Source organism: Vespa velutina, chromosome 2, assembly GCF_912470025.1.
Source record: "Vespa velutina chromosome 2, iVesVel2.1, whole genome shotgun sequence".
NCBI lineage: Eukaryota > Metazoa > Arthropoda > Insecta > Hymenoptera > Vespidae > Vespa > Vespa velutina.
The window spans coordinates 11,375,047-11,398,837 of record NC_062189.1 but is presented as its reverse complement, the minus strand read 5'-3'; the positions used below and the strand labels follow the sequence as shown (position 1 = coordinate 11,398,837).

The following is a 23,791-nucleotide window of genomic DNA, read 5'->3' as shown; positions in this document are numbered from 1 at the left end:
AGTATACATATGCAATATCTATATAGAATCTATATATATATATATATATATATATATATATATATATATTCATATAAATATATATTCATACATGTAACTATGACGAGTAGAAAATCATTCTCACATAGTTGTACGATCTTTATCATTTTCTAAGATGATGAAATGAAATATGTTATCGAAGGGTTGTTACATTCAAGGACGATGGTTGCGATTAAACTAGAATTTCATATTTCAGGTCACTCTTTTATTGTTCAATGTTGTTTAGACCTTAGTCTATATTTTAACATACAATAATAAAACTTAATTTTATAAATATACCTTAGTATGCATAGATATTTAAATATATACCTAGTAACAACTGGTTCCTACATTTGTTAGTAGACTCTTTTCAACGGATCGATGCTGAAGCCGCTCAAAATCAAAGTATTAGTTTATTTCGAAGCCGTAAGAAGGCTCGATAATACGAGCATACCTATTTGATTATAGAAATATACAAGTTAGAGTTTGTTAGCTCGAGTTTAAACATGTTAGATTTCGATCATCCATCTAAATTCTCCTCTTTTTATCATTTCATTATAAATTTTATATTTTTGTCGATGAAAACAGTAACCTCGTAAAGACGTTTAGAAAGAAATCGTTTTTAACATGACGAAGAATCAGTAAAAAGATTTGCTGAACGAACATTAGGACGATCTCGCCCATGTAGTTTCCGAGTCGAGTCGAGCACTTGGAGCTTTGTCGGCTGGAATATTTCAGTAGCAATCATATCGGTAATTCGCTCCCTGATTCTTCCTGACCGCAGTCCGATCCGCGAACGCCCAAAGATCCTTATTTTATTCCAACCTTATTTAGTCAATGATAAACTCTCCTAACGGATTCCTACACGATTTCAAGGGCCATCGTAACTGCGGGGGAAGAGTGAGATCAAAGGATCAACATAAACGATCCAATCAGTCGAGTAATTCGTCGTGATTGCGCCGGAATTTGTATTTCTTGAATCTATTCTGCTACCATGTTGGTTGCAACACGATAATGTCCTTGAAAACGTTCAATCTCTTTCATCCTTATTTTGTTGTATCTATGTGGAAGTATTTTTGGAAAAAAAAAAGAAAAAAACAAGAAAAAGAAGTAAGTTAACAAAAAGATCGAAATCAAATGGAAATATATCACGCGTGCTCGAATCTTTACTAAAGAATATCCAATAAGGAAGATACCATGCTCGACGTTTCTCGTAGCGATCAACGATACGGCGGGTGTTTTTAAAAGATCATCGACGTGGCCGGCACGGTCAATTAGCGATCGGGATCGTCACCCGGGTCTCACATATCGTATTTCCAACGTGGGAGGTCCACACTATCCTTTCCGAAAGGATGAGCCCAAGGAACTCCATAAGAGGCTTCCACTATGACGTGGTGTCTCCTTCTGCATTATGAAATCCTTGAATTACACGAAGGAAAAAGGATTCTGCTATGGTACGTGAAATTCCACCTTGATGACCCGCATACCTTTGCGATTTCATTGTCTTTAAAACGTTTATCGATTTTATTAGGCGAACTTTGGGCAAGAATTACAATATTACGTGACGTTTACATTCAACATTCCGAATAAATAAATCTTTATGATTTATTAAGTTAAAAATTCTAATTAAAAATTATATATTTAAATTATTTTTTGAATAAAAATAATAATACTTTGAAAAAAAATAATAATAATTTGAAAAAAAATAATTAAAATCGATTGTAGACGATTTTTCAAAAGATTTCGACGTTACTTTCAAAGAGATCTGATAATACCCGGCATAAACGAACTTAACGAGCGTCATTAACTTGGTTGTCAACGGAGAAATATATCGATGGTGCGGAAGATGTCCTCGTGTCTGGTTTAAATCTGAATTCGGGTGCGATCATGCAAGAAATCTGCTCGAACGAACTGGAAAGGACGGAGATCCCGTAACACGAGCCTCGATCCGAGAAAAGCATGATCACTTTGGTGATCCCTGCCAGTGCACACGTATATATACAACATGAAATGGTGGTACAAGAGAAACCGGCACACTCGTCCTCGCCTATTTACAAGAAGAAAGATAAGTGTCGAGCTGTCCCAAACGATTAGGGCATTAGCATAACGCGGGACACCGGAACCCAAAGGATTCTGTTAGGATTATAAGAACGACCTCGAGCATACCATGCTTGGATTTATCGAAAGGAAATGACAAGAAAAAGAAAGAAAAATAAGAACATTGATTTTTATCATTTTGCTTTATCAAACCTTCTTTTATTTTTTCTTAACTTAATTTACCGTCTTACAAACGTAAAACCATGTCAATTTTTAAAATGAGTTTGTATCGAGCAACGTATTCGATAATCAAGTCGGAAGAGTACTCGTTGATCTTTCTAAGAGGATTTCCATGAAAAATTTTTTTTCTTGGAATTTAGAGAAACGTGCTAATATACCGCTTCTTTGACTACTAAGAAAAAAGGGAGAGAGAGAGAGAGAGCGAAGGAAAAGAGAGATAAAGATAAAAAGAAAAAGAGAAACTGTTCTCATGCGGTTTCTGGCCGTTACAAATCGTTGAAAGATCGAAAAAATTCTCCAGGGACGAAGAACCGCGAATTTGCTTTAAGAAATTTAGGGTCTAATGGAAGATGTCGTTACAAAAGAAGGAAACCGGTGTCCCTTTATCTTGTTGACTAAATAAAGGATTGCAAATTTTCGATTCCAATAGCCATAGGATCTAGCCAACATTTGTCCAGCTAACGGTCGTCAATTCGTCATACAGTTTTACCGCACACCACAAGCAACTTTAGACGACTTTCAATTTGTACGAATCCCTTAGCCTCTATCCTCTGAAAGGTCTTTTCTAGAATTTTTAACCAACTTGACACTTTTACTTTTCATGAAAATTATCACGAATTTATTATTTGTATTTTTATCATTATTTTTCTGTTTTTTCCTTTTATATTTTTCTTTCTTTATTTTTTTTTTTTTTTTTTTTTTTTTTTTTTTATTATTTTTTTTCCTCCTATAAATTGGTTGATAGTTCTCGCGAGTCTCATAAAACGGAACGAACGAGATGCGCGAATGGAATGATCGATATTTTTCTAACTTTGAGATCGTAAATCAGTTCCATAAACGAATATCCATTCACGGGTTTCAACCGATTCGTTGGTTCACGGATCGTTAATTCGTATAATCGGGTATTCGTTATCGGATTTGACGCATCATAAAGTGAATTTTTTCGTTTACGAACTACACTATGAGACTTATAAATTCTTTGATACTCGTTTAACTCTTTCGTACGCGTCGTTAATTCGACTATTCGATAATTTGTTTTTATCGATACGCATGACCCTCACATCGTCTTTATCGTGAACAGAGAAAAGTTTTTCCTATGTATTTATCTACGTATATAGGTAGATAGATGTGTGTGTGTGTGTGTGTGTGTGTGTGTGTGTGTACAATAAAGTTTGCGAATAGGAAATTTAATAAATTCCTGGAATCAAGGAAAAGAGATAACTTCTTATGAATATGACTGCATAGACAGTGTTGGCCATGAGTAATGAGCAGAACGATTATTTTGCAATTGGTAAGAAGGAAAGTGGATAATAGGGATAATGTTCTCCTATGAAAACTATTATGCCTACTTTCGATTTACATTCTCGTGAACTCATAATACTTAACTCGCGTCAACGTGTTCTTAGTACTTCTTACTGCAATACAATGGTACAACGATCTTTTTAATATTTTCTTTATGTTCGATAGTATATCTGACATCAATATATAGTTAATAATGTTTTCATTTGTTTCCATGCACATATATCTTTAAGCGCACAGCAATACGATAGATGATAAGATATGAAATTGTGTTCGTTTGGAGTTAATAGATAGAAAGATTATAGTTACTTTTTATTTTTTTTTTTTTTTTTTTTTTTTTTGCGAAGGAAATTATTAGAAAATTATAAGAGAACAGAAAAAATATTCGTGGGGAATAAACATGTAGTATTACAAATATATTTCATCAACGTATGATTAAATGAAACGATAACGATTTTATCGGAAATATTTGTATGTTAAATGAAATAATTTCTTTGTGTCAAAGAATTTTCATATTTCAAAGGGAAACAAATTTGAGAGTCACTGCTTACAGATGTCTTTGCCTAATTAAATCGGCTCAAGTCGCGAAATTACATGTTTCGGAGCAACTGAAATGAAACACAATTCATTAGCCTTGGTTCCACCTTTAAGCTCCTTGCTACTCTCGCGGGATATATACTCTGGTGGGTTGTGCACGACACGACCACCGCAGTCTCCCTCTCGGTGCGTAATTGGACTTTGAAATTGCAACATACAGTCTCGTCACAGCTGTCGTGCAAGATTCCAAATGTAACTATCATATCTACTTCCGTGAAAGTTTTCACTTGGAATTCAATAATTACATAGTTACACGTTGCATGGATCGCGTATAATTCTTTTATTGCAATATATCTAAATCGTCTTTTAAAATTAAGAAGAAAAAGAAATAGGAAACAATAAAAAAAAAAAAGTAAAAAGAAAAGAAAAGAAAAAAAAAGAAAAGAAAAGAAAAGAAAGAAAGAAAGAAAGAAAGAAAGAAAGAAAGAAAGAAAAGAAGAAACGGTTCTCAAGAAACGACGAAATCGGGGATGGATGAGTCAAAAGAGTGCAATTTACCCCATACCACCCCAAGGTACTTCGTTAGAGAGAGAGAGGGAGGGATGGAAAGAGGGGTGGGAGGGAGGGGGAGAGGGAGTGAGTGAAGGCCATTAAAGAGGCTGTCCCGAGACCGTTGTTTACGCGGCAGGAAGTGGGCTATAATCAGGCTGTGGTGCACAAGAGCACGATATTACTGTCATTTCAACGGACTCGCCCTATTCGAGGCGTAGAGATTCCTCCCCCGCATCGAAAACGGGACTACGAAACCAAAAATGAAATGCTTTGGATCATTCCGTCATTACCGAGGATAAAAATAAAAAGAATGGAGAAGGTTGAAAGGAGAGAGAGAGAGAGAGAGAGAGAGAGAGAGAGAGAGAGAGAGAGAGAGAGGGAGAGAATTACACATCGCGTTTGACTCGATGAGAGGAGCTTCTCGCGACGATCGAACGATTATCGAACTAAGGAACAAATAAGATGATCGTGAAAACTCGCTTGATCGCGATCTTGACCAATTATAGACTATTGCATCTCGCTGTGGAATTTCTTTGAGTGGATATCTTTCTTATTGCCAGTAATGGATCGTTTGAATATTTCTCTTTTTCTACCCTTCTATCCTTTTTCTATATTTTTTCTTCTTGTTTTTTTTTCTTGCCTTTTTTTCTTTCCTTTTTTTTAGGGAAGGGAGACCTGTCCTGACCTCGGAAATTAAATGCCGATAGATCGTTGGATCATTATATGAAGGGCAGACATGAGAAATCGAACGATTACGAACGATCGTGTTCGTAGAAAGGAAAATAAATAAATAGAAAGAAAATAAAGAAAAATAATCGCACGAATATACACGGGTATTGTAATATTTATCGCATGCGATCTAAACTTTCTTTTCTAATAAAAAGAATTCTAAACTTTCGTCAGATAATATTTATTTTCTAAGAAATTATTCGATATTTCATGGCTTTCGTGGAAAATGCACTTTTAAATATAAATAAAAAAATAAAAAAAAGGAGTGACATTTTTCCCGTTAATGCGTATCGCAGCATGAACGATGACTTTTTCGGTACTTCTTACACAGTGCTGTTTAATTTATCGTTTTATGGGCTTTTCTCTCGAAGGCTACTAGTGAGGAGAAGCTGTATGTATGTATATAGTAGTGGCGGCTACGGTCGAAGGACCCCATCGAAACTGTGGGCTGAACCAAGTATTGCTAGAGAGAATGAGTGAAAGAGAGAAAGAGAAGGTGCAGTGGAAGGAGAGACAAATGAACCGCGAAACAAAAGGGCACCGGCAGCAACCGAAGTAGGGGAACTGTGCGGGGGCGTGGCGCACGCAGTATTAAGCAACCGCGCCACCGCATTGTAAAGGGCAAAGTGTTATTGTTGCGACCGCCGGCCGGCTCGAGCTCGACTTAATTGGATTTAAGGCGAATTGTTTGCGCATCTTGCCAGCGGCACGTCCTCCTTAGTGAACGAACATCACCACTTTACCTCTCGTTACCATTATGTCTCCCCAAGTAAACCACGAAAGAGGACTTTCGATCGTTTGGATGAGATTTTGTTTCTTAAAGAAAATAATAATTCTTTAATAGTAATAATAATAATAATAATAATAAAAGTAATGTAAAACTCTTCGCAATAATAATAATAATAATATTTTTAAAAAATATATATTCTTTTAATTATCAATACTTTTTAGAATCGAGATATTATTTTTATAGATATGAAAAAGTTTTCTTATTTGGATTAAAAATTTATAAAAATAAATATCGTATTTGGCTTATAGTTATGAAAAACGAATCTTTTATCGCAATAGGGATTACGATGACAAATTGACATTGGAAAACGTATATAAATAATCCATTTACTCTATATATCTTACTTAACTTTGTTTTGCACCGAATGCAAGTTAACGCTAACTTTCAATTCTCGTCCACTTGATGAGTGCAGTCATTCAAAGAAGGAAGCGAATATGGAGGTTGGAAGATGAGACGAAGTGTTTGACTATGGCGAGACGACGGGCTTGTTCGAAGCATTCGAAAAGGTGAGAACCGTGTACTCGAACGATCTGTAATTAGGGTTATTACTCTAACGAGCCTGTTACCAGTGGAAAAGAAACTCAAGAAAGAGGGTGGAGAATAAGATAAAGAGAGAGAGAGAGAGAGAGAGAGAGAGAGAGAGAGAATGAGAGAAAAAAGATATAGACAGATAATAAAAAGAAAGAGAAAGAGAAGAAGAAGAAAGGAGGGAAGCATTGTCGGCTGTTAATGCATGCCTTCTTTGCATCATAAAGGCGACCTCCAAAGCCAGTCTTTTATGCGGAAGATCATGCTGGAGGCGAGCCCTGCGCTTATGCGAACGCACACGCACGTAAAATCATTGGTACGCGATGGACCCTCGCCATCTCCTCTATATTGCTCGTCTTCTTATGGCTCACGATCTTCGATAACTCTCTCTCTCTCTCTCTCTCTCTCTCTCTCTCTCTCTCTCTATCTCTCTCTCTCTCTCTCGTTTTCTGTTTCTCTCTCTCTCTCTCTCTCTCTCTCTCGTTTTCTGTTTCTCTCTCTCTCTCTCTCTCTCTCTCTCTCTCTCTCTCTATCTCTCTCTCTCTCTCTCGTTTTCTGTTTCTCTCTCTCTCTCGTTTTCTGTTTCTCTCTCTTTCCTCATATTAACTTATCGGAACCAATTAATTTCACTTAAGTCCAGCTGCTCCTGCTTTCAGTTCAGCGATTCTTAACATTATATTTAATTTTTTATTTTGCTCTTAAAATCTTTGTTTTATTTTTTTTCTTTTTACTTTTTACAAGGTGTTTCGAGTTACATAAGGATCCATATGTATATCTACCCTAATAAATATTTGTTTATGTCATTGGGGAATTATTTATTTCTTTCTGTAGAAATGAATATACAATGTTCAAAGGGGTTTTATACAAACGGATGATGTTCCGGTCATTGTCGGGAGTACGATAAGACAGACGACGGTATACGTTTGAGGACGTGGATAGAGTCATTACGATTGGAAAGATAGGAAGACAAGAAGGAGACGACTATGAGGAAGAAAAAGGGGAAGACGACGTGGAGTCGAGCATTCGCACGTTTAACGATTCGTCTTGGTAAAATGTGGACATGTCTCTCTCTTTTTTTCTTATATATCTACTGTATGTGTTCGCATGTGCGTGTATATGTGTGATATACACGGTAAGTCAATAATCACAATACGATTAGAAAAAAAGCTAATTTTTCTTCAGAAAGTAAATTAATAAATTGTTAAATACGATTTGGTTATATCAGTTCGATACAAAATTAACCTTATTACAAGTAGTTTATATGTAAATATTTATATGGAATCAAGATTATGTTATGACATTGATAATATTTATAAAATAAATATAAATTTAATATAATAGAATTGTATTATATACAGATTATATTTTATTTAAAATTAGTTTATAGTGTAATGATTTAAATATAATGTTTAATAAAGTTTATATACATAATGATTAATAAAGTAAGATTATATATAATATTAATGCTATTATAAATTAAATTTACAAGCCATGTGGAGTTGATACAAAATAAGATTATATTATATATACTTATATATTTTATTTATTATTAGTTGATAATAATATATAAAGATTAATAAGAAATTAAAAATACTTATATTTTTAATGCTATTATAAATAAAATGAAAAAAAAATCTGTATTGTACCGATATAATTTATTTCAACGTTTTTCAAAAGTTATATCATTTTTATTAGGTTACTCTGTACATATGTATGTGTAAAATAAAATGCACATACAAATATATATTTCTGTTTTTCTGGTATATTTTGTCGTCTTCCAGTATGAGTTTTCTTCTTGGTTAACACTTTTTAGCGTAAAAACGCGTGTTCGTACTTTCCTCGAGGACAGAGAAACAAGCTGAGAATGTCGTAACGTCCCGTGAAATAAGACCGTTCTCATGGTGCGCGCTAGTCGGGGTGCAATGGGCCGGATAAATCGTGAACATGTTTCGCAGCGGAATTTCGTGACGCTTCATTAGGCCGAGCGCGACGCTCGCACCGCTGTCTCCTTGACAAGTTTGACAAATTATTCCATAGCGGGAGAGTAGTGCGAACGGAGGACTATGTCCTTCGCTCTCTTTTTCCTCTTCCTTCTCTTCTCTTCAAGGAAAACAAAAAAAAAAAAATAAGAAGAAAGAGAAGAAAAAATTCTCGAGAAAAATTGCACGCGAATAGACGACGATAAAAGGAAGATATATAATCGATATATATAACTCAACAAGTAAATCGTTGTTTCTGACTCACTTCCGATCGTTGTCTCAAAATGATTTCAAACTTACTGGTAGATCGTAAATCGTGCAAGAAGTTCGAGTACCTAAGTATGTACCCCGGCATCGTTAACACCGAGGTTGAATGCTGGGAGAAGAAATTTCGCTGCCAAGAGCAAAATTCGTAATACAGAATCTCATCAGTGCTCGTTTATATGACTTCAGGTTTACGGGGGTTGAAATGGACGCAGGATTATTTTTGTCGGATTATTTTTGTAATTAAAATTAACAACCGGCACGCTGCCAAATTAGCTCCTTATATACCTACCACCCGTTCTCTATCTTCGCATTCTCACTCATCTCTTCTGGCAATGTGCTCATCGGAGGTAGAAAGGGAAGGAAGGAAAGGAAAGGAAAGGAAAGGAAAGGAAAAGAAAAGAAGAAAGGAAGGAAGGAAGAAAAAGAAAGAAAAAGAACAGAAGTGAAGAAAAAAGAAGAACGAAAAAGAGTGAGTGAGAAAGAGAAGAAGAGCGATAGTTAAAAGATAGCAGTGCTACCATCATCAATATGTGTCACGGTGTTATGTACTTCTTTCTGTGTGGGTGATACGCCCCTGTATGCGTGTATAACCGGTGCACACCTTTCGAGGAACGAGTGTCAGTGCCTTTATCGCTGGCACGAAGTGAACGTAGGACAGATTTTTTTAAATCTATATTAATTCTCCGCTCATAGCGGACGCAGTTGTTCTTAATCATATACTATAGTAATTTTCATCTTCTTTAACTATGAAGTTTGCTTTTTCTTCCTTTTTCTTTTTATTGACAAAACGTCCATAAATTAGATACATTGATAGTTTACATCCGTTACTTTGTATTATATATTCTAACTAATTTATCTACAATTTATAGAGACTTTTATCTCGATGAATTATTGTAAATCACGAAATGAATTTGATCGGTAAGGACCTTTTTCTTTATTATCGTTAAACAATCTATCTCCATCTTATACATCGCTTTCCTAATAGCTTGCAACGAGTATGAGAAGAAAGAAGAAAGAAGAAAGAAGGAAGAAGAACGTTGTAGTTGAAAGAACGGCAGTACTACCATCATCAATACGCGTCACAGAGTTACGTACTCGGCCTCGATACGTTCATTGCGCAGAGCCACGACGATATAATATACATATATATATATATATATATATATATATATATATATATATATATATATATATAGACGTACACATGTACTTACGTAGGTGCGTTAAGTATATAGATGCATGCGTACGCAGTTTAACACGCATACCGTTAAAGCGAATATTTACTACATAGCACCTTAATTATCTCTCGTCCTCCCTTTTGGTACGGCCATTCAGTATATGCGTGGCGATGTTGTGCTTTTTTGATATCTGCCGCGATCGACCTGTTCTCTCTAACGACCGGACTCGTATAAACTTAAAGTGTCCACAAGGCTGCTCTCTTCACACCGAAGAAGAGAGTATGTAGCAAATATAAAAGCGCAACAGCTGCTGTCGCATCGTGTTCTTGCTTGGTATGTTCTTATCTTTTTCGTGAGAGAAAACAGAAAGAAGAAAAGAGAAAGAGAGAGTAGGAGAGAGAAAGAGAGAGAGAGAGAGAGAGAGAGAGAGAGAGAGAGAGAGAATGAAAGAAAAAAGGCCAATGAATTGGAGAGTGGCTTGATTTTTTAGTTTCTCAAAGATTACCTTACGAGCCACACGCAGATGCTTCTTTTTCTCTCTTTCTCTTTCTTTTATTAACATCGCGCGAACCTTTTAAAAGGCGATCGCGTGCTTCACGAACTAATCCGATCCTCGAAGATATCGACATATAGATACCTCTACTTTGTGGCGTCGAGAAGATAGTCCTGAGGCGATTCGTTGATTAGGTGTTTAATTAAAGGCAGATAGCGCGCGAGAGTCGGCTTAGTATCGAGAGAAAGAGAATATATAGCGATCGAAGGCGGGCTTGGATATTCGTGGATCGTTGAAATGATTCCACTTATCCGCGACGGGGAGTCCCCAAAGAATCCCAGCCTGGCACAAAAGCCTGTGGAAGCGAACGTGATCGCCGCAGGAAGCCTGGCTACCGAAGATATTTCATTTACCGAACAAAAAGTGTTCCTCCTCCGCCTCCTCCTCCACTTCCTTTACCTCCTTCTTGTCCTTCTTCTGCTTCTCTTCTTTTCCTCTGCTTCTCTTCTTTTCCATCGTCCAAGCATCGTAGCGAGCAACGAAGGAATTCGAATTAATATTCGGCGTTGACGTACGAAATTACAGGCAAGCTGCGTCGTTGCTGCCGTTCTTCCCCTTCTTTATCCCGCACTGTTCTTTCTCTTTCCTTCTTCTCTTTTCTTCTTTCTTCTCCTCGACCCCTTTAGGAAACAAATGAGTGCTGATCATCTTGTCCACTCACGACACAATGCTCGGCCAACGACGTTCTGAAACTACCGTAGCCGGCGTCCTCATCGTTGCCACCGTCACGGCATCCTGGATATTGGATAGCCAACTGCCCTTCTTGGACTGACTCCAATTTAGCTACCGACTTTGGTATAATTGCATATCGGCTACCTTTCTTGCTTTTCAACATGTAAAATAGGTGCGGAAAGAGAAAAAAGAAGAAAGAGAGAGAAAGAGAGAGAGAGAGGGAGGGAGGGAGGGAGAAGGGGGAGAGAGAAAGTCGTAACTACTGAACGAATTTCGCATGTTACAGAAATGAAAGTTAATATTATTAATATTGATGATAAAAGACAAAGGAATACATTGATATTATCGATTGGCTAATTAATATTCGACTTGGCAGAGATAGTTTATGGTGAAAAATGTTTACCACTGTTACAAAATTATCGTTAAATTAAAATAAAATTCTATTCACCTATTAAATCCTAGCTACGTATTATGCGTAAGATAATTCAGTTAAAATATCTAATCGTTCGCCCTTTTTGGTCTCGTCGCTCATATGTATACTCTCGACGCGGTCCCTTTTCATGTAATTAATAGTCCTTTCCCGCGAGACCCAACTAACTTATCCTCTAAATGATTCTTCATCCATCATCGCTCGGACCGACTTTGAAAGAAACAGCATACCCTGACGATTTTCTCGAAATTGCCTCTCTCCTTTACCGATGGGTATCCTTTTACTTTCGATGGAGAACGCAAAAGAGATTTCTTTATACTTAAATCTTAGGATTTCATATTTATTGTTAGAATTTTATACTTAAAGTTTCATATATAAAACTTCATATTTAGAATTTTATATTGCATTTAAAGTTTTATATTTAGTTTTTCATACTTAGAATTTCGTACTAAGAGATTCATACTCGTAGCTTTAGAATATTTAGAGGCATATATTTTGATTTTTATACTTAAAATCTTATATTTAGAGTTTCAAACTTACAGTTTATATATACATATATATATATACATATATATATATATATATATATATATATGTTTGTATATGTGGGATGAAAGGTTCCAAAACTAGTCATGTGTGTGAGTGTGAGATATGCCGATCGACAGTTGAACGAAGGGATAGAAGGTTCTAGAATTAATTAGTTGTGTGTGTGTGTGTGCATGTATGAGGTAAGTCAATCGGTACTCAAGCAAAGCATAATTTGTCTTTCAGAAGGAACGTTTGTTTATGGAAAGAAAAAGAATTAGTTTAAGAGATCGAGCGAGTGAGTGAACAGCCTTAAGAATATTGCGTGTTGTCCTGAGTGGACCAACAAGAATAACGAGTAACGTCTTGCATAGACTGTACGAGATAAGAGTTATAGTTTTCAAATTATTACATCCTAGTTATAGTATCTTTGTCAATAAAGTTCGTATTAACCAAGAATGAGTGATTCGAATTAGTTAGTCTATATCTTTCAGGTAGGGTTTCAAAAAAAATTCCTACATATGTATATATATATATGTATTTATATATGTATATATGTAATTATATATATGTCAATACAATATATCAACTACAGTTTCATACTTAGTGCTTTATACTTTATTATAACTCTTCATATTTGTAACTTCATTATACGTACTTATTTTTTTATTATATATTGTGTTGTCCAGAAAGTTCGTGCCGATTTCGAAACGCAGAAGATTTAAATTTTAGTATATATTTATTAAATTATATAAGTGCCATTCTGTTTTACAACCTTTCTCCATCTTTCAGGCAACTTGAAAATTCCGTCCTTCCAGAATCTGTCAGGTTTTTCAGCGAAAAACTTTTCTACGTGATTTTTTATCTCGATCAAAGAGTTGAAGTTTTTTCCATTAAGGAAATTTTGTAATGATCGAAATAGGTGGAAATTAGAGGGTGCGAGGTTTAATGAATATGGTGGATGGGGTTGAACATCTCAACCAAACTCTAACAACTTTTGTTGAGTTGTCAAAGACACATGAGGCTGCGCATTGTCCTGATAAAACACGATGCCCTCCCGATTCGCTATTTCTGGACGTTTTTGTTCAATTGCTGTCTTTAATTCGTCTAATTGGAAAAAATACTTTCCTGAATTTATCGTCTCGTTGTTTGGTAAAGGCTCATAATACAGGATCCCTTTTCAATTCGACCAGATACAGAGCATGACCTTCTTTGGATGAAGATCGGCTTTTGGGGTGACTAAAGATAGTTCATTCCGCTTTCCCCATGATCTTTTTCGCTCAACATTATTATAAATGATCCATTTTTCATCCCCCGTCACTACTTGCTTCAAAGATGATGTCTCCTCGTTGCGTTTATAGAGCGAGTCGCAAATGGAAATGCGATCCATCAGATTTTTCTCTGTTAAATCGTGGGGAACCCATACATCAAAACGGTTTATGTAGCTAAGCTTCACAAAATGCTCGTGGATGGTGGATTTTGACATATTTAACATTTCTGCTAATTTATGTATCATTATAGCGTGGGTTAACACTTGACCAGTGTTTTAATTTGATCTTCATTTGTGATGGAGGGTCTACCCGGAGACGTTCTTGATCTTCAAGGTTGAAATCATCAGCTTTAAACTTAGCAAGACATTACTGCACAATTCTTTCAAGTACAGCACCTTCACCATAAATAGTGCATATCTTATTTGCCACTTGTGTGGCATTTTTGCCTTTCCGGTAAAAGAAAAGCATTAAATGCTTATAATGCACTTTGTTTGCTTTCGTATTTAAAGGTGCATAAAACTGACAAAAATTAACATATCGTAACCAAAATTTTTTCCAAATATACCTAAAGTATCGTCTTTTAGAATATGTACGCATGTCATTTGTTTTCAATCATTCTGATATATTTAGACCTTATGCCACCTACCGAAAATCGGCACGAACTTTCCGAATGACCCAATACTTATTTTATACAGCTTTATACACAAAGTTCACTAAATTCTGTTTTCAATTCATGCTTTCCGATGCAGCAGTATTTTCTTCGAAATTACAACACCTTGGACAAAAAGCGTAACGCTTTTTATTCATTCATCCCCCAGCCACCTTTACCCGCTCTCACTTTTTCCTCTTCAACGATCAAAAAGCGTTCTCTCGCAGGTGACGTCAAAGACCCCGAGCGAACATCCGTTTCTTTCGCGTGCAATCGCGCGTTTAGCGCGCACGAGATCGCAATTCCAGATTATGTCTGAAACTGCTTTGAAAGTGCGCTGCCGGTGGTGGCGACGATGGTCGCATAGTATGCTGGTAATGCTGCGAGAAAGGGCGAGAAAGAGAAGCGAATAATACACGCACGCTCGGTGTCAGAATTAGTGAGAGAGAAAGAGAAAGAGAGAGAGAGAGAGAGAGAGAGAGAGAGAGAGAGAGAAAGAGAGAGAGAGAGTGAATACGTGTTAGGTGCTTGGGAATATGGTTGGCGATTTAGACTAACGCAAATTGTTACGTCCGCAGGAAGGATAAACAATCCAACTTCACAGTGGCCCTCATCCTTCTCGACTTGGTTAGATTTATACCACTATGTCGTCGAAAATGCGTTCGCGTCAGCTCGACGAGTTTTCGTTACGAATTCTACAAACTGGAAACATCGTGCCTTTATCATAGTGTGATCCCATTTTCCACGTATATATCAAAACATTCTGAGATTTTTTGCACTTTGATTTAACTACTAATCATCACTCGCGTAAGATTCATTTACTCTATAACAATCAAATTTATACTTACGAATGCAATCCAAGCATAACTGTATCTCTCTGTATATGTGTATGCAGTGAGCACATACATACAGTAAAAATTTTACGTCTTATTCTCTAATTATTTTTTTCATTTTCGTTTTTCTCTTTTTTTTTCTTTCTTTCACACGTACCATCTCTCTCATATATTGTCGCGAGTACATATATGCTAAAGCATGAGTTCGCATGCAATCGTATCTCAATGACTGTGTAGCTACGACTGATTTAACGACTTGTCACCTACTTTATCAATTTATCACTACCAGACTACAAATCTCAAAGAAATGCAAAGTGTAGTATGTAAGTACGTACATGCGCGCGTACGACTCTTATCTAATCGAAATCGATAGCAAAAAATGATCTTAAAATCATTAAATTTCTTAATTGTAAAAAATTCATTCGTTCTATGGCCATTACCAAAAAAAATATAGATAAGTGGTTAAGGTAAGAGAGTTCAAAAAATTTAATTAGCACGTATATAAGAAATGACTTTGAATTAAATTAATCGCATGACATATGTCGGAACAGGTCGACGGGATTAATCTCGATCTAACAAATTTAATTTGCAAGAAAGAAACAGGATTCATATACCATTAAGATTTATTAACTTGCTAACTTTGTATTTTAAAAACGTTTTAAAAATTATAATCTCTTTTTTCTCGCGGAATGGGCCACGTTCAAAAATTACTAAGGATCGAGAAGAAAGATAAGAGTTCCTGTGTTCTCTTTCTCTTTCTCTTTTTCTGAACCGGTAATTGTCTCACCATATGCTTTCGCTTCAAGCTCGCGCACCGAAACATTTTAAAAAGCGAGGAAACTCGTTGAGGAGACTCATCTCGATCAGGTCCGCGATTAACGATCGCCGCCGCGGTTTCTTCCTAATTACAATATTTAAATTCCAGCGACATGTGCGAGCTCGATTATCCGACCGGCACACCACGCCACTGGGCGAGAGGAGTCCTCATGTCTCTCTTTATTTTTTCGCTCTCGCGTGTAAGCGTTCCTTTAAGCGCCGTCGAAAATTACGAGGGGGCTCCGTGGTAACCAGAGGAAACTGTTGGCTAAACATTCGACAGTTATCGCGATCGAGCAACGATAATTCATTGCTTAGGCTCGAGCACATCAGATAATACGCCTTCGTTAATACTCCCTTTTTTTTAACGTTACAGGCTGCATGCATGTAACGTTTCCACGACGCTAAACGTTTCCTCGATTATTTATATAAATGTACATTTCGACCCTCTTTAACGTCATGTAACTGTCGAGTCATACATTTATGTGCAGGTACATGTCCGTATTTGTTTAAATTTTTCGTTCATTTTCGTTCCATCAAAAAATTAACTTTTATTTCGCATTGTTTTTTTATTTATTTTTTTTTTTTTTTATAAGTATAAGTATAATATAATTATACTAGCATAAATAATACATGGACAAACAATTGGGTTACAGAGAATTAACGATCCTAGGATAATTACTATACATTATATTCGGTTATTCGTACGATTAAAAAACATGTAACGATCGATCGATTCTCATCGTCGAACAATACTCTCGCCGTCACCGATGATAATTTATTACCAACGTTCAATGACGGATCTTTTGACGCTTCTGTTGCCAATGCTCGTCATCGTTCTATCGAAAGACATTTATATTGAATATCAGTATTGATCAGACATCTTGCCAATTTCTTCGAAATATAATATTTTAGATCAAATAAAAATTAAAATCGACGAAAAACATTTTACCGTTTTTACGAAAAACATCGTCTTCTAATTTTTAAAATAATAATAATAACAATAATAATAATAATAATAATAATAATATCTTGGTCTCAAACCGGCAAATTGTTATTTTTATTGGCAAATCTTATTTTTAATGAAATTAACAAGTCCGTTTGCATATGAAATGCATAACGACGCGTGGTAGCCAAGAACAAGTCGCTTATAATTTCAACGTTCGACGACATACATATCATATAAAATAAAGAAAGGAGATCGAACAAAAATAAAAAGAAGGAAAAATGTAGAAAAAGAAGGAAAAAAAAGAAGAAAAAGAAGAAATGTGAAAATAAGAGTCGAGAAGAATATAACACGCACGCGCTTACGCAAGTGCGTGTTCGCGCCAAGCCGTGATTATGCCCGTCCCCTCCCCGCACCTTTTTATATCTTTTTAACCCTTTTTCACGTTCACTTTCCTGTCTCGCGAGCCAGAGGACTGGTTTCGTCTTAATCTTCTTCGACGAATCTCTTACCCTCAAGAAAAATAAGAAGTCTATAACATGATATAAGGAATGCCACTACCGCGAGCGTAAATCGTACCGTACACGAGCCATGCGATTTATACGTCAAAATTGTGTGTTTATTTACGGTTTCGTTCGTCGTTTCGTTTTTCTTTTCTTTCTTTTCTGAGAGAGTGAGAGAGTGAGAGAGAGAGAGAGAGAGAGAGAGAGAGAGAGAGAGCGAAATAAACTTTCAAGTTTAAAAATGAATCGTCGAGGAAACGGTTTAATCGTTGACCGATTTCTTAAAGTTACCGTGTATTGTTGCACACAATACGGTTAAACGAATCGTTTAGAGAGATTCATAGTAGGGATAAAAGGGAATTTCGTTGCGGTTAAAGCTTAAGATATATCTAAAAAAGAACATAAACTTCCGTGCTTCACCTTCCTTTCCTTTCCTTTCCTTTCCTTTCCTTTCCTATTCTAGAACGGGGAATTGGCGTAATGCTCATGAAGCTCTTTACACGCACACGCACCGATGAGAAAGAAAGAGAAAGAGAAAGAACGTGGTGGAAGGCCGGAAGTAAGAGCAATTAACGATATAAGTGGTTCGCTGCTCTCGCCATCGAGATAACATCGGCTAACTCGAGTCTAGCTCCTTTTCTTGTGAGCACTCGATGGGAAGATAGCTAACTCGAAAGAAGAAGGCAGGTGCCTCTTGCCTTCAGGACACATTATACGCTCTTACTCGCTTCGTCCCTTTATTTCTTTCTGTCTTTCCTTTTTTTTTCTCATTTATTCCCTTCTAATTTTTCTCTCTTTCTCTTTTTCCTTTTATCATCGCACGCGTATCTCGCCTTCCAACGGAGAACGAGATCTATCAGGAAAGGAACGATCGATCGATCGATCGATCGATCGATCAATCGACCGACCGACTAACCGATCGCCCGAACGTTTTACTAAATAACTTTATTTCCCCAGCGTACTCATGATATCACGTGAAGCCGAAGGAGGTTATTTGCATTTTATTAAATACGAGCAACTTAATTACCAAGTCACTTGAGGCAATATTTTGCGAAAGCCACGTTATTAATATTAAGTAGATAGCCAATGTAATTTGTACCGCGTGTGGTCGCTGATCAATTGTCATCGAAAGAAGGAGGAGTAGAGTGATAAAAAATAGCTTACTCTCCCAATACAAGTTAACTTTGATCGTGAATTAGAGAGAGTACTTATGTTGATACGCTTACACATTTTATTTGTGTTATCAAATCATAACGTTGATTGTTTTTTAGTTAATCTTTTAGCCCTTTACAGAGGCGTGTAACTTTGAAATTACACGCATGCACCGATATATATATATATATATATATATATATATACATATATATATAATTATAATGTAATATAACATTAATATATTACATATTATAATAATATAATAATATATAATCATTATAATGAACTTATAAATATAACATATATTCTATATTTTATATCATTTTTTTTCCACTATAAAATAAAAAATTAGTTGAAGTCAAGATAACAATGTTCGCAAACAAATTATTGTAAACATATTGGCATTAATACTAAATTACACCTAATATATTAATCACGTTATATACTTTTTATTTTAAACACAAACAAAATTTAGTTTATAGAGGATTAACAATCATTCCATTGAGCAATCATTGAACGACATATATCAAAAGAAGTACGAATCAAGAAGACAGGATGCGAGGGCGGCGTATTACAAAGTTTTGTTCCGGCGATTTTCTTTTGTCGCCAGTTTCAGGATGCAGAAGACCAGCAAAAGCTCGATTTGACCGTGGGTTAACCACATCCTCTTTGCTACCACCAACACTACCAACACTATGACTACAACTGCCATCACTACCAACAACACCGGTTACACTCCTTCTTTCCTTTCTTCTTCTTCGGTTTCGCTTTCGTTTTAAGTTTTTGAGAAACGAACAACGCGGACCTTCAATAATAATAACGGACAAGATTCTCTCTCTCTCTCTCTCTCTCTCTCTCTCTCTCTCTCTCTATTACTTTGTAAGGGTATCTACCTACGTAAGTACTTACTTACCTATGTACAACTACGAAATGAGAATAAGATCAAAGATTTTTTCTAACGTTCTATGCTTAATAAGCGCTTCTGCTTATCGTAATACACAACCGGCAATTATGCAAAGTGTATTTTGACGTCAATGTATCTATAGCGAGAGAGAAGGCAGCATTAATGATACCGGTCGGTTGGTCGATTGGTCGGTCGGTGCTCGTAGTTCTCGTCGCATTAAAAAGTAATAGTAGTTTGATCGATCGACCACATCTCTATCTGTTTCTCTCTCTCTCTATCTTTCTCTCTCTCTCTCTCTCTCTCTCTCTCTCTATCTTTCTTTCTCTCTCTCTCTCTCTCTCTCTCTCTCTATCTTTCTTTCTCTCTCTCTCTCTCTCTCTCTTTCTCTCTCTCTCGCTCTCTCTCTCTCTTTCTTTCTTGTGTTCTTCGTTCGCTGGTCGACTAAGTTGTCCTTTCAACGTATTGCTGACTTAAGCGCCGCTGTCATAATAATCGGTATTTATAATACGTTAACTTATCGACACGGTCTATCTATGCATTGGATCGTTACGAAATTCCAATAGACATTCTGCCAAAGTGAAAAGAACCATGGTTTAAAACGGCTATACAGGAACAACACGATACTCCGTTTAACATCGACTCGAAATATTTTATAATGAATGATAAACGAATTCATTGATAAATGACGACTTAATGATCGAACAATCGATATTATCATATTAAAAAAGTGAAAAAAACATGTTACCTCGTTAATTATGAAACGAGAATCTGATCGGATCATTTCAAAATAGATTTAAAAGAATTTTATTCGAGATAAGATTTTCAAGGTCTTTATATTTATAGATCATTAGATTTAACGATAATATATGTAGATAAGTAAGTAAATAAGTATAATACTTACGGATGGCGAGTAAGAAAGGTGTAGTCTGATACATGGTGCTGTGTTATACGTTTGTTTTATTTGTATGTCAGCGTTAGTCATATACTATATAGATTTCTTATTGTTAGAACACAGTTCAGTGTCGCAATCAGTCAAAGTGTAGACACAATACACTTCAGTTCAGCTCTCGACTAACTTCTACATTAATACACTTTAGGATAGAATTCGTCTATTGTATGTGTGTGTATGTGTGTGAAAGAGAGAGAAAGAGGGAGGGAAAGAGAAAGAGAGAGAGAGAGAGAGAGAGAGAGAGAGAGAGAAAGGAACAAGAATAATTATATTTTTAATATAATCGTTTATCTTTCGTACGATTAACCACCGACTGAGAAGAAGAACTGTTTCTTTGAATTATTACCTACTTACTTACCTACGCCGGATCATCGTCCTATAGGGAACAGCTTAAGAATCCGTTGAAAGTAGTCATGTGTTTTGTGGAGGATGTGAACGCGACTCTGTGTCCGCCGCCGGGGAAAATCGTTAGTGTCAGGGCAGCGGCTGACCGCTAATGGGGCCCAAATTAATTTCACGTAATTGGGGCTACACAAGAGTGTGCGTCGCCGTCCCGGACTACTCGTTTTACCCTAATAGGAATAAAATAAGCCTTTGTGCAGAAGGCGAAAGAACGCGCCAACATAATTGTACCGTCCGCTTGACCAACGCCGGAAATAAGCAAACACGATTACGCCTCGAGCACGATATTCTATTCTATAAACTTTTTATTCGTTAGTGTCTTTGAGGAAAGGAAAAATTGAGCAGGTAAAATGTCGATCTAAAGATAATTCGATAAATTAGTTTGTGAAATCAAAGTGGTGTTGGTAGTGATAGTAATGATGGCGGACCGGATCAGTGGGAGGGGGAGATTCACGAATATGATGTTTAAATTTAGTATAATATATTTTCCATATAATAATTCTCGCTATACAGACAATATTTTACAAAGCATGATTTATTACTAGTTTTGTATGGATGTATGTGTATATGTGTGTATGTGTGGGTACGTGTGTGAGTATATGTATATGTCTTGTGTAATCATGTACTCGCTACGATACTTGGATTCAAATCGTACAGTGTCGCGATAAGTCGCAAAAGTATCGCCGGTGCCATCGTCTCTTATTTCTTTTTTTTTTTTTTTTCGTTATTCTTATTACTTTTTCTTTCTAACACCATTTATTCTCGGTTATTACCGTTTTTACTCGTCGTACTGTCCTAATATTTATACATTCATAATACTGGTTTATTTCATTTTTTTTATCGAACGCATCGTGCTTCTTATCAACTTATTGATAAATATAAAATAAATTTCGACTTTAACTAAGAACATTTATTTTCTTTTATCGAGGAACAAAATGAAGGAGGATAGATAGAAGAAACGATCTCTGATTTCTCCTTGAACGATCTATCGACGCTCTGATCGTTGAAAAGCGCATGATGCGTTCACCTTATTTCTTCTCTCTCTCTCTCTCTCTCTCTCTCTCTTTTTATCTCTCTCTCTCTCTCTCTTCTTCTTCTTCTTCTTTTTATCATCTAAAATAAGATTACGATCTTTTTCTTTCACAGAAATGAATTTCCTTTTTTATGTACTTCAATATTTACAAGATAGTTTCATATCACGTCCGGACTCCGATCTTGAATTATTTTTATTTAATTTTCATTTCACCTTTATTTACAGTACCTTCGTACTTCGAGCACAATTAATCGATTTCACTTATATGTGCTTATACACTGGTATCTCGAAGTTCCTCGATCATGGACTGACACGTTTCTCGATCATCTTCTTTTTCATTATCTGTTCACGACAAGATTATCTCGTCGATTTTGTCTAACGAAGAAAAGGAAGAAAATAAATACTGGATTTTCAGGTTTCCAACTGGAGAAACTTATAACTGTTATTCACCAAACATATCTTTTATATTTCCGAATTCTCGTCCATCTTCCATCTTTCTTTTTTTCCCTTTCTTCTTCTTTTTTTTTTTTCCTTCTTTTTCTTTTTATTCGGCGACCGTGTGTAATTTCGTGTCATTTTAGATCTTTTTCCCCGCGGCTAGGTATTCTCTAATGTCATATAAATTGTAGATTCGCTTTCGTGCACGATCGGCTCGCTTCGAAATAAATAGTTCGACGAGAAATTTCGCCTACAGTTTCTTCTTCCCTTTCCCTTTCTCTTATTTTCACGACGTGACTGACTATACGATGAAACAAAACGAAAATATTTCGATTTCTATTACCTATCGATAAATCGATGAGATTTTTCTCAAACACGTTCAAACGAAAATTGATAGTTCTCTTTACGAAATTCTCGTTTCTTACCGTTTATTTATTTTAACAACGTTCCGAATCCCTGATTTTCGTTTAAAACCGCACAACACTTCCTGCATAAACTCGTTGTCCAAATAAATCCCGGATGTTTCATGCCATGTCACTTCCTGTTTCACTCGTTATTATTATAAATCGGATCTCAGTCGATCCTATCCGAAGATACACAACACTTCGTGTCTGAAAAGATATATCGCCATAAATGATCGTATTTATTTATTTAATTTCTTCATTTTTTCTTTTCTTTTATTTTCTTTTCTGTTTTTTTTTTTTTTTTTTTTTTTTTAATTAAATATTCGGTATTCGTAAAATTCTTCTTTCGTATTATTCCGAAGAACGAGTTTTAAACTTTTAAAATCGTTTTCATTCTCGCAGCTTTATGAATCGTTCATCGCACTTTTTAGTATTTTTGTTCGTCGTCTTCATTATTCGGAGGATCAAAGCGTATCCTTTCGTCGTTCATTCGAATTGTTTCGCCGATCGATCGATTGTTTTGTCTATGTCCTAAATATCGTGTATACTTTCTTCGTCGCTATCGGCTTTTATACTTTCCGGAGTGTCTTCTCTTCTAATCGGTGATCCTTCTCGACTTCTGCTCCTATCCCTTTGCATCGTTTCTCTATCTTTTCTTTCTTTCCTGCTTTCCCTCTCTCTCTCATCTACCATGTCAGGACTATCTCTGTAATAATTGCTCAAACTGGATAAGCTCGAACTGGCAGCAAGTGAGCCAAATGGTCCAGCACTGGGTCCAGCGAGAATCATTGTAGGTGGGTAAAGTCTGTAAGGTAATGGCTTCTGTAAGGTAACAGCAGCCGATGCTTGTTGATAAAATAATTGATTCGAAGGTAAAGGATGACTCGTCGCATAAGGAAAGTATCGTCCTGCTGCAGGATGCGTCGGAACGGCTGCTCCAGCTCCGCTTCCGTAAAATTGTTGAAAAGCTGCAACAGCGTAGTTGCTCTCAGCCATTATTTCGAAGCCAACCATTGTCTGTCTCTTCCATTTTGTTCTGCAACATAAAGAAAGATAAAGAAGAGATTAGATGAAGACAAAGAGAGAGACAGAGAGAGAGAGAGAGAGAGAGAACAAATTAGAGTTTATTAGATAAAACATAGTTATAGATCGAT

The 23,791-nt window shown here is 36.1% G+C and overlaps 3 protein-coding genes across 7 annotated transcripts in view; 1 reads left to right on the top strand and 2 right to left on the bottom strand.

The window, feature by feature from the left end:
- The window catches only part of LOC124947029 (probable ATP-dependent RNA helicase DDX31), a 44,161-nt gene extending 36,144 nt beyond the window's left edge, over positions 1–8,017 (top strand). For 2 of the 4 annotated variants that reach the window (XR_007100274.1, XR_007100279.1), the window contains 2 exons: positions 6,615–6,708; positions 7,562–8,017. The gene's annotated coding sequence lies outside the window, so the exon portion shown is untranslated. The remainder of the gene's footprint in view (positions 1–6,614; positions 6,709–7,561) is intronic. The other 2 variants (XR_007100276.1, XR_007100272.1) reach the window with 1 other exon arrangement.
- A 5,293-nt stretch (positions 8,018–13,310) lies between these two features.
- LOC124947190 (histone-lysine N-methyltransferase SETMAR-like) lies at positions 13,311–13,850 on the bottom strand. The gene is made up of 2 exons (XM_047488994.1): positions 13,532–13,850; positions 13,311–13,441 (listed from the first exon to the last, which is right to left on the bottom strand). The coding sequence occupies exons 1-2, from the start codon at positions 13,848–13,850 to the stop codon at positions 13,311–13,313; spliced, it is 450 nt and encodes a 149-aa protein (XP_047344950.1).
- An 8,439-nt stretch (positions 13,851–22,289) lies between these two features.
- Positions 22,290–23,791, bottom strand: part of LOC124947040 (homeobox protein B-H1-like) — a 24,483-nt gene continuing 22,981 nt past the window's right edge. For both annotated transcript variants that reach the window (XM_047488632.1, XM_047488633.1), the window contains one exon: positions 22,290–23,673. In XM_047488632.1, coding sequence (XP_047344588.1) covers positions 23,169–23,673 — 505 coding nt within the window. In that variant the 3' untranslated portion in view covers positions 22,290–23,168. The remainder of the gene's footprint in view (positions 23,674–23,791) is intronic.